We start from the raw sequence: 10649 nt of genomic DNA on the forward strand, positions 1-10649 counted from the left end.
TGAGGTTCGCTTCTTCTCGATATATTTACCCAGCTATTTCTTCTGTCTATTGTAAATCTGTAACTATATCCTGCCTGCCATGATGGCTTGCCCACGACGACGGTTATTCTCTGCTTTGTCTGCTCTTCGAGCGTCTGGCCGCCGCTTCTCGACTGAGGCGCGGTTAACGGCGGACCACGTCCGCATCGTCGAGGTCGGGGCTCGCGATGGGCTGCAGAACGAAAAGAAGTCGATTTCGTTGGAGACGAAAATCCAACTGATTGAGAAACTGGCCCGGACGGGCGTCACGACGATTGAAGCGGGCTCGTTTGTGCCGGCCAAATGGGTTCCCCAGGTAGAGCGCACCCACGGTCAACCCCTTGAACCATGAGATTGTATTTATTGTATTGATATATCAATGTGGTAGATGGCGAGCACGGCAGAAATATGTGAATATCTTCTCCAGTCCCCTCCGCCTTGTCAACATGCGATCGCGTACAACTACCTCGTTCCCAACATTAAGGGGCTGGAAGGTCTGGTCAAGATCATGGACAGACTGGGGGCGGCAGCAGAGACGGATGGTTCGGAGACGAAGCCTGCGGCCAGAACAGAGATCTCGCTGTTTGCCGCCGCGACCGAGTCCTTCTCCAAAGCCAACACCAACTGTACGGTGCAAGAGTCGCTCGAACGCATCAAGCCCATCGTGGCGCTGGCCAAGGAGAAGAAGATCCGGGTGCGTGGATACGTCTCGGTGGCGCTGGGCTGTCCGTACGAAGGGCCAGATGTCTCGCCCTCCAAAGTAGCGGAGATCACCGCGACCCTGCTGGAGATGGGCGCGGACGAGGTGTCCGTGGCGGACACGACGGGGATGGGCACGGCGCCACGCACGCAGAAGCTACTACAGACCCTCAAGGCGGCGGGGATCGCCAGCTCCGACCTGGCGCTACACTTCCACGACACGTATGGCCAGGCATTGGTCAACACGGTCGTCGCCCTCGAACACGGCATTCGCATTTTCGACAGCAGCGTCGGCGGGCTGGGAGGCTGTCCGTACTCCAAGGGTGCCACCGGCAACATCTCTACCGAGGACCTGGTACACACCCTGCACAGTCTCGGCATGCACACGGGCGTCAACTTGGAGGAGATGTCGCGCATCGGGGCCTGGATTAGCAGTGAGCTCGGCCGCCACAATGACAGCAGGGCTGGCAAGGCCACATTTGCGAGGCTTTCCGAATAGGGCATTCCATGAGAGAAAAAAAAAATCTTTATATTCAACCCCATTGATACAGATCCATTGTACAAACTTTTTTTCTATATATAAATAATTAGAAATCCGTCACCCGTCCGCCGTAGCTCCAATCCCCCTGCGCTCCCCAACGCAGCGGCTCGTTCTTTGGCCCCCCGACCTCCCCCGTCCGTGGATTCTTCTCGCCTTCGAACTCGGGCTTCAGCGTGACGCCCACGGGAGTCGTGATTGTTGTCTGGTCCTCGCCCTGGCCCTGCTGGCTCTTAGCCTGGATCTGCGCCCTCATCGCAGCCAGCCGGTCTTCCGACGATTCCGCCCCTTCCGTGTTCGGCGTGCTGAATGCACCCGTCGACTGCCGCTGCAGTCTTTCGAAGATCTCTTGTTCCTCCTTGGGGAGACGCGGAGGCGCCGGGGCGCTAGCAAAGGGACTCGGCTTGTCGTCTGCGGCGTTGCGGAGAGATGAGGTTGTAGAGAGACTGCGCGAGGAGCGGAAGAGGGGGGAAGACAGAAGCGTTCGACGGAGTGCGAAAGACATGGTGGGTAGGAAGACGAGTGATATCCCACTAGTTTTGATGGTTCAGGGTATTTTTCTGTTATATTATTAAGTGCTTCCTAGACTTGAAGTTGTCGTGGTGAGTTTAGCCAAGGTTGAGACCTCCGATAAGCGGTGATAGCGAGGGATTTAATCCCAGAAATGACTCCTCCATCTCCACGTCTCGTAAATAAATTGAGTCCCACCTCTCCCTTTCTTTTCCCGCTTCTTCTGCATTGCTTCTTTCTTTCTTACACTCTCCGTGTGTCCGTTAGCTTTTTCGTCAATGGCGTCTCGTGTGTTACTGCGGCGATTGCCTGCTGCAGCGTCGGCCCCCAGTCGGCGATGGCTCTCTGCGACAACGGCATTCCGGGCTGTTCAGAAGGTAATGAATTGTGTCTCGCTCAATTTTCTGTAGATTTATAATTTCTATGGCTAATGGTTGTTCGAGCAGAATGTTCCCAATCCCGATCCTACGCCTGACTCGCCTACCGTCGCCGTCATCAAGGACCGCGCGCCGTTTATGGTCCCCACGTATGTGCGTCCAGCGCCGGTGATGGTCAAGGGCCAGGGCTGCTACCTCTGGGATATGGAGAACAGACGGTATCTGGACTTCACGGCGGGAATTGCAGTCAACTCGCTGGGTCACTGTGATCCTGAGATCTCTAAGATCATCGCTGAGCAGGTACACCACCACACTCACAACCTAGACGCTTATATACAGAACGACCTAATCCTGTACCCTAGGCCGAAACGCTCATCCACGCATCCAACCTCTATCATAACCCGTGGACCGGGGCGCTGAGCAAGCAGATCATCGAGCTGACGCACCAGACGGGCGCGATGCGTGACGCGGCGCAGGTCTTCATCTCCAACTCTGGCACTGAAGCCAACGAAGCCGCCATCAAGTTCGCCCGCAAGGTCGGTCGCTCGCTTGACCCCTCGGGGGCGAAGCACGAGTTTGTCTCCTTCCACAACTCCTTCCACGGTCGGACCATGGGCGCCCTCTCCGCGACGCCCAACCCAAAGTACCAGACGCCGTTTTCCCCGATGGTCCCGGGCTTCAAGTACGGCAAGTACAACGAGATCGACCCGCTGGCCACCCTCATCACCGAGGCGACCTGCGGTGTCATCGTTGAGCCCATCCAGGGTGAAGGCGGCGTCCACGCCGCCACGCCGCAGTTCCTTGCCGCCCTGCGCCGCCGCTGCGACGAGGTCGGCGCCGTCCTGATCTTCGACGAGATCCAGTGCGGTCTGTCCCGTACGGGCTCCTTCTGGGCCCACGCCCACCCGACCCTCCAGGCCGGCAACACTCCCGCCGCCCACCCGGACATTCTCACCACCGCCAAAGCTCTCGGCAACGGCATCCCCATCGGCGCTGCCATCATCTCGGGCAAGACCGTCGCCCCGCACATCGTCCCGGGAGACCACGGCACCACCTTCGGCGGCAACCCGCTCGCCTGCCGCGTCGCCCACCATATCCTCGAGCGTCTCGCCGAGCCTGCCCTCCAGGAAAACGTGCTGGCTCGCTCCAACCAATTCGTCGCCGGATTCAAAGCCCTCCAGGACAAATACCCGGGCCTCATCGCCGAGGTCCGTGGCCAGGGGCTCATCCTCGGTGTACAGCTCTCCCCAGAGTTCATACCCAAGGCGGGTGACCTCATCACCGCCGCTCGTGAACGCGGCCTCCTCATCATCACCGCGGGAGAAGGGTGTGTCCGCTTCGTGCCGCCGTTGAACATCTCCGAGGCGGAGGTCAAGGCTGGTCTGAAGGTTTTGGATCAGGCGTTCGAAGCAGTCAGGTCTTAAAACTAAACCCCCCCAAGTCTGTATATATACCACTATAGAATATAAAAGGATTTTTTATGTCTTCAAAGCAATGCTGGTTTCAGTAGAAATTACCTGTGTAAGAGTTAGATATATCTAGTTATATCCTAAGGAGTCCTTGCACCCTCTCCAATCCCCATCAACCCACCCGCCAACCCGGTCATCCGTCGGTCCAGGAGATCCTCCTCGCTCGCCAGGCTCGTGAAGCTCCTCTCGCGACGGATCTTCACCCTGGTACCCTCGCTTTGATCCTTATTCTGAAGGTCAGGCAAGGCAATCGACATCACCGGTCTATCCTTACGTTTGGCTTTCGAGGGTCTCCCATTTGGCGATTGGGGATGTTCCGTTTCCGCTTGAGCTGGCGAGCTCCCTGGTCCATCTAATGGTGTCAGCGGTCGAATATTCGACACGCCCATTTCCAGCGGTTTGTCCTCGTCTGCGGACGAGTCACCCGTTGGGGTCCGCTTATGGCGTCGAGGTTTGAGTTGGTGCGTACTGGCCGTCAGGCTCGGTGTGGGAGATGGCAATCTACTGGCCTCTGCCAGAGTGAAGAGCTCTTCGATCCACTTTGCGCATCGGTTGATGTGCTTCCAGCTATCCGGGAAGAAGCCCGCAAATTGGAGAAACCCATGTGAGATGCCTGGGATCAAGGTCACGTCGACATGGTCCTTCTCATTGAAACTCTTTTGTGACTTCTCCAAACCTAGCTCCTGTCGTTCGTTGAACTGATGCAATTTGGCCTGGCGCAGCCGACCCGCGAAGATCACCGTGTCGTCGACCAGCGGATCGCGCTCACCCGTCAGGAGAAAGGTCTTGGGGAACCGAGCAAGAAGCGCCTCTGGGGCGAGAACGGGGGAGAGGAGAAAGTCTGTGCTGAAGTCAGGGCGGTTGTACGGGCCGATGTACAAGATGATCATGGCTCGCATCATTTCTGGTGTCAAGATTCGGTCGTGGACGTAAGAGATCATCGAAGAGACGGCCAGACGGGTCCGAATCTGTGGGGAGAGGGTCTGCAAGGGAGCAGCAAGTTGGCCCGCTTCCTTGAGCGTCTCGGCCGTGCTCTGAGGGGTGGATTTGTCACCACCGAAATCTTTACGTTTGAAGTAGTCGGGACCAGACGTGTCAAGGATTCGCTCGTCAGAAGCCACGGGTGTGGCAAGCGGCGTGATCCGACGGTACTCTTCGTTCTTTCGGTTCAGGACGTTTTGGTTCCTCTTACGGACACTCGTCTCTTGAATCAGCGACATCTGCTCCTCTGTCATCCAGCTCTCCACTCTCATGTTCAACGACGGGTAGACCAGGACCAGTCCGTCCGGCGCAGGAAGAGTGTCTTCTCCATGCCACCGCCGCGACTCAGTGCTGCCAGACTGCAGGATCATTAAGGTCAAGCCCACAGCAAGATTTCCACCGGCGCTTTCCCCGGTCAGCACGATCTTAGGCGGGGACTTTCCGCTCAAACCCAGACAGCGACCGCGAGTCGCAACGATGGTATGGTAAACATCGTAACACTCGTTCAATGCATATGGATAGGGATATTCGGGGGCCTTTCGATAGTCGATGCTCAATATCGGCACCTTCATCTTGCCTGCCCAGGCAAGAAGTTTATCCTCGGACATGCGAGGACCCATTGCCACGAACCCACCGCCCGGAATATCCAGAACCACGCAGGTTTGCTCTTGCAGGGAGCTCAAGGAGCCATCAAAATACAGCCACGCATCGGTTGGTTCTTTGTATACTGATTGTTTAGGGCGCGGTATCCGGATGGCTCGTGGGGGATAACTGGTCAGCCGTGGTCGGACGAGTTTCGAGAGGGCCCACAGATACGGTGTAGTCGCTTTGTTCCACGAGACACGCAGGTGGTCCACAGTCAGCGTGGCTCGAACTCGTCGCACTTTGTCATCCGCGCGCTCGGCTGCGAAGAGATAGTAGACTGTGAAGACCAGAGAGGCCAGGTCCCGCAGCCATTTTGGCTTGACCCGCATGGCTGTCCAGAATCCCGCATCCATAGCGGTAGCGATCCATGTGGCACGAAAGAAGGAGCGTGAGTAGAGGTTGGCCATCGGTTCCGGGCTCTCCAAACCGACGATCTTGGAGAAATTCCGACAGATATACAGCCATACCAGAACGACCACCGTTGTCTGCCATGGCGTCAGCTTGCCACCGAGGCGGGCTGAGAACTTTCGAATTCCGGGAGGACCATGACTATTTCCTCTACTCGCATCAAGTCAGTTTAAGAAAGAAACAGAACGTCTGTCAAGTTCACGGTACCGGAGTAAATAGTAAGACCAAAATGACACAACAGCAAAGACCTGGAGCTTGCGAAACTTCGTTGATGGTCTGCCGAGAACGTGATCTATATTACATTAGCATGAACTATCATATGGTAGAAATCGATTCTTCGGCCTACCAATCATTATTGGTTCTGCGTAATCGATATCAGTATTTTGTTCATTACACACCCTACAGCAGACCCTCGTAGCAGTGCAGACGCCAGACCAACTCTAGTCACGGTAATCTAGTGAAAATGGCACAGCACTGGGACTTCCCAAGCCTGGGGGTTCTGGATAAGATTGTAGGTACTGGAGCAGGTGAACTCAGGCAATGGCTGTGAGGCTTATTCGATAATTCGATAAAGTGTCCTCGGTGCAAACGGGCTGCCCATCCCCTCGTATACTTCTTTATCCAGCACCCAGCATCCAGGGCATCTCACATGTGAACTGCACGCGGCCCACGGGGCAGAAGTGGCGGTCCCCAGTGGAAAGGCCAATGATACGCAAACAAAGAAAATAAATGACGCCCCTGGCCCACCAGAGACGTCTGGTTGATGATTAATTGAGACACGAAGAAGCCAGCTAGCTGGTGGGCAGCTCAGCTGGACCGGGAGAAGTCGATTGAATTGTTCGGAGGCAGAAGACGAGGGTCCCTGGAGTCTTTGACATGTGAAAGTCACGTGAGGGTACCGTTCATCATCATGTGGTCTCTTAGTCATTTTGTAAACAGGAAATACCAAGAGGTGCCTGCTATATAGATATATAGATACCTACCTAGATAGAAATCTAGATATCTGGATATTTACTAGGAACCTCCACTGGAAATGTCTATAGTTTCCGGCAATAGTCTTTACCCCGGGCCACCTGCCAGTCACACAGCCAGATCTCAAAGGCCATGCTGAGGAAGCCGGCGATGCAGATGCCGCCCGAGTCGCTGACAGTCGTAGCACCGAGTGAGAACTCGCGCTCCTGGCTCGGAACACGGTCGCTGATTTCCGCAAAAGTGTTGACATAGACAAGCCCACCCAACAGTCCTTCCCAGAAGATGATGGCGAAGACCAGATAGACACTCGGAATGAAGTCGAAGAGGGATTGGAGGATGAGTAGGATTAGATTTAAAACTTGGAGAAGTGACGGCAGGTACAGGTTGTGGATCCGGAAGAACGGCGTCGACGAGCGAGACAGGAAGACGCCGACTTGGTAGATGGCGTTATAGGTCGGGTAGAAGGCGCGAAAATGCTCGAATGGCGAATCTTTCAGCGGGAACAACAGGGTGGGGGAGACGCCTTGATTGATGGTGTATTCTGCGATGTAGACCAGGAGCATTGGGACCATGCTGTACGAAAAAGAGTCAATGATCATTGAACCTTCAGTGGGATAAAAGAAAAGGTCACTTACTATGGGAAAAACAGCTTCTTCACCCGTTGTATGCTCACTGTTAAACGCTGGCCCCGTATCGACTCGCCGTTCGCGGCAGTGTGTCCACACCCAGTAGTAGACGATTCAAGAAGACCATCCTGTTCGTCACGGATCCCGTTCCCATATCCCTCATCCTCGACCTCCTCAAGGGGTTCAAAATCATCCCGGAGGCGATCACCACCTGCGATTGACTGGTACTCTGGCTTTCCCGCCGACACAGACCGGAGCGGGCCTCTCGGCAAGACAATAAAGAAGCTTACCATCATCACGGCAGGGAGACACGCCGACGCGAGGAGCGTAGCCTTGACACTAAACCCCAAAGACGAAGTCGCCAGGGCGTACGCACCCGCGCCCACCAGTCCCGCGGCGCCCGTCCCACTGCCCCATGCGGCCAGACTGAACGGCCCGTAGTAATGGACCAGGGCGACGAAGCTCAGCTCGCCAGCTCCGCTAGACAGGCTGGCTAAGACTATACCCGCGATCTTCGTCGAGATGGCTCCTCCGTCTGTATACGCCGGACTCAAAGCCACCACCGACATCCCCAGAACCGACAACATGACGCAGATCATTATTCGCATCGAGTAGGGTACCATATGGATGAAATAGGGGGCAACAAGTTTCGTTCCGAAGGACGGGATCACATCTGCCAGCAGTACTACCCCTTTAGGAACCTCGGGGCCCACGAGGTCCAACGCAGCGGAGAGGATAATAACATAGAGCACATTGTTGATAAGACCTTAGGGGGGGGGGGGAGGAGTCAGAACGTTGCCTAGTCATCCCATCGAGGCTCAAGCTTACCAAACAGCCAAAAAGCAATGCAAACTCTCGGATCTGCGCCGTTAAATGTCCTCCTCAGACGTTCACAGAATACGGCCCAAGAAGACGACGGGGCCCCTGGTAAGGGTAGCATCGGTGTAGGATCCTCTGCGACAGCTCCAGGCATTACTGGCAACCAGAAAAAAAACCCCCGAGTAACACGATTCAGCTTCGGTATGCGTGTCAACCTCTAGACCTACCAGAAAAGAGCCATTTTGTCGGTGTAACGAGGCCTGGCAGTTGTGGACGTTGAGGTCGAGGTCGAGGTCGAGGTTGAGGTTCCGCCGGTCTTGTGACCCGCAGCTGGTGGTTACACGTCGATCTGCCTTGATGACATGATCCGCACGTCGAGTGCACCGTCGTATTCGGACGAATGATGCTATTTATTATTGACTTATCATTGTCTCCTTTCGTCGCTCCCGAATTGCTTGATTTTGATGCCAAGTATCAGATTCCTCAGCGCCGCCACCAGGGACACTGCCTCGTTGCAGCCCCATCAAGACTCAAACTGTCTCACTCGGTGGCGATCCCACACCAAGAAGGACCATGGTGGGAGCTGTGGATCAGGAACATTATAGGCCTAAATGGATGTAAGACATTTCAGGACCTCATTAAGGTTATTTTAGGCTCTAGCCCCGATGCCATTCAAGGATCCAATTGCGTGCTTCCTCATTACTGGCGGTGGGTATGCACGCCCTCGTTTTAAACCGTTGCAGCCTGCAGGGAGGGGACGACTGGCTGACTCTCGCTGTTTTCTGTGCAGGCTTTTTTACATTCTTTCTGCTTCGGCATTCATTCAGCTCTGCTCCTGCTTTCGCTCGCTTTCATATTTCCTTAATATCTCACTTCGGCGAGAGAGATGCGTTGGTAGTGGGATTTTCACGATCTGAAGTCTCCAGCATCACTTTTCGCTGCGTCAAACCCTTGATTTTTATCCAACCTGATGTCTACCTGATGTATACCTGTCGAACCGATCGTTAATGGCTAGACCATGGCCAGTCAGCCTGTTTTCGAGCCGCTTGGCGACTCGCGATCGTCGTGTCAAATACCTCTCCGCAGCTCCGAGGAGACCCACGACGATGAATATGACATGTGGATGATGGAAGATCATCCGCTGCGTGCATTCCCCAAGGAGTGCTGTCCCAGTATTATCTACTTTCTCGAATCCCGGTATCGTGTCGCACGGCGGAACTGGGGCGAAGGCATCTTTCGCATTGTCTGTCTTCTCCTCATGGTGGCGTAAGTTTAAACTCCACGTGCAAATGTGGACTTTATTATTGGCAGAAATTGTTCTTCTTCTTCCTCTTCTTTTACTAACGAGTCTATAGAGTGCTGGTTCAGGCCTTTGTGACTGTGTACAAAACCCTTCCTTGGCTTCTCGTTGGCGAAAACTGGGCCGACGAGTCGTGGGATCGACCGGGAGATGGACACCCGGGTTCTGCTCGGTGGCCCGATGAATGGAAGGATTACGACCGGTCGATCTCCTGTCTTTCATATTACCCCCATGCACACTTCAAAGCCATTCAGAACAGTCTCGAGTACGGATGCACGGGACTCCGGACCGATATTTGGCTTCACCAGAATCAGATCCTTGTGGGCGAGTCGATTGTCGCTCTTGACTCGCGCCATACTTTGCAGAACACATACCTCGGTCCGCTGTGGAACGAGCTTGAGCTTCTGAGCCATGCGCCTGGCCAGGCAACGTCTCTCCAGAGTCTGTTTGACGCGGAAACGAACCGGACGTTTGTTCTCGTCTTGAACTTCAAGTCCCCCATGCAGATGCTGTGGCCGCAGGTCGACGCTCTGCTCGACCCATTCAGACAAAAGGGATATCTGACCCATCTGAATGGGTCCCAGGTGGTACATCGGCCGGTCACTGTCATGTTTTCCGGTCGTGTTGCAAGTGGCGATATGGATATGGTAGCCCCGGATATCTTCTTCGACAGAACCCTCGACGATCTAGTCTTGGAGGACGAGGAAGAGCATCCTCAGCAATCTCCGAAAACACCTCCCGGCACGGCAGCAAATGTCATGGCTGCGACTGCGAATTTCAAGGAGTCCATTGGTCGGCCGCATCGCGGCCGGTTCTCTCCCCGACAGGTAGAACTTATCCGGGCGCAAGTGCAGGCTGCTCATCGGCGAGGCCTGCTCGCTCGGTATGAAGGGCTGCCGCAGTGGCATGGAAAGCTGCGCGATCTTATCTGGCAAACGCTGGTACAAGCCGGGGCCGATCTAATAGAGGTCGAGGGGGGGAGATGGTAAACCATATGAAATAAATATATTAGTTCATAACCGAGTAGTTTTATGAATAAATAAATACTGCCTTATATATCAACCATGTAGAGTCCGACAATATCTTCCTGGTCTAAATTCATAATAGTAATTATCTTTTACTATAGACTGAATTTTTAAATACCGTGGTACATAGACAAACCTCTTACCTATGTACGGAGTAGTATCGCCAGTAGTATCGCCAGTACGACTACTACTACTACTACTACTACTACTACTACTAATAATAGAGCACTGTCTGACTATCAATGTACCTAGTTCCTAGTAC

At 54.5% G+C, this 10649-nt stretch overlaps 5 protein-coding genes across 5 annotated transcripts; 3 read left to right on the forward strand and 2 right to left on the reverse strand.

The window, feature by feature from the left end:
- Positions 1-82: 82 nt before the first annotated feature.
- On the forward strand, positions 83-1216 carry ASPZODRAFT_141896 (hypothetical protein; the record flags this gene model as incomplete). Its single annotated transcript, XM_022724797.1, has 2 exons — positions 83-334; positions 407-1216. The coding sequence occupies 2 exons, from the start codon at positions 83-85 to the stop codon at positions 1214-1216; spliced, it is 1062 nt and encodes a 353-aa protein (XP_022581650.1).
- An 88-nt stretch (positions 1217-1304) lies between these two features.
- ASPZODRAFT_151690 (hypothetical protein) lies at positions 1305-1760 on the reverse strand (the record flags this gene model as incomplete). The annotated part of the gene is made up of 1 exon (XM_022725759.1): positions 1305-1760. One exon carries the CDS (start codon positions 1758-1760, stop codon positions 1305-1307), a length of 456 nt encoding a protein of 151 aa, XP_022581651.1.
- Positions 1761-1938: 178 nt separating this feature from the next.
- ASPZODRAFT_166382 (hypothetical protein) lies at positions 1939-3985 on the forward strand. The gene is made up of 3 exons (XM_022726758.1): positions 1939-2142; positions 2212-2442; positions 2505-3985. The coding sequence occupies exons 1-3, from the start codon at positions 2044-2046 to the stop codon at positions 3564-3566; spliced, it is 1392 nt and encodes a 463-aa protein (XP_022581652.1). The 5' UTR covers positions 1939-2043; the 3' UTR covers positions 3567-3985.
- ASPZODRAFT_151692 (hypothetical protein) lies at positions 3692-8183 on the reverse strand (the record flags this gene model as incomplete). Its single annotated transcript, XM_022725760.1, has 5 exons — positions 3692-5795; positions 5853-5937; positions 6790-7190; positions 7253-8009; positions 8072-8183. The coding sequence occupies 5 exons, from the start codon at positions 8181-8183 to the stop codon at positions 3692-3694; spliced, it is 3459 nt and encodes a 1152-aa protein (XP_022581653.1).
- Positions 8184-8700: 517 nt separating this feature from the next.
- Positions 8701-10353, forward strand: ASPZODRAFT_132095 (hypothetical protein; the record flags this gene model as incomplete). Its single annotated transcript, XM_022722931.1, has 2 exons — positions 8701-9328; positions 9418-10353. The coding sequence occupies exons 1-2, from the start codon at positions 9081-9083 to the stop codon at positions 10349-10351; spliced, it is 1182 nt and encodes a 393-aa protein (XP_022581654.1). The 5' UTR covers positions 8701-9080.
- Between the last annotated feature and the right edge of the window lie 296 nt (positions 10354-10649).

Source organism: Penicilliopsis zonata (assembly GCF_001890105.1).
Source record: "Penicilliopsis zonata CBS 506.65 unplaced genomic scaffold ASPZOscaffold_6, whole genome shotgun sequence".
In the NCBI taxonomy this organism is placed as follows: Eukaryota; Fungi; Ascomycota; class Eurotiomycetes; order Eurotiales; family Aspergillaceae; genus Penicilliopsis; species Penicilliopsis zonata.

Bases quoted from the DNA above. Each gene is read 5' to 3' on its own strand.
- ASPZODRAFT_166382 (XM_022726758.1), top strand. From the start codon at position 2,044: ATGGCGTCTCGTGTGTTACTGCGGCGATTGCCTGCTGCAGCGTCGGCC. The intron at 2,143-2,211 runs GTAATGAATTGT...TTGTTCGAGCAG, and splicing joins CATTCCGGGCTGTTCAGAAG to AATGTTCCCAATCCCGATCC. The intron at 2,443-2,504 runs GTACACCACCAC...CCTGTACCCTAG, and splicing joins CTAAGATCATCGCTGAGCAG to GCCGAAACGCTCATCCACGC.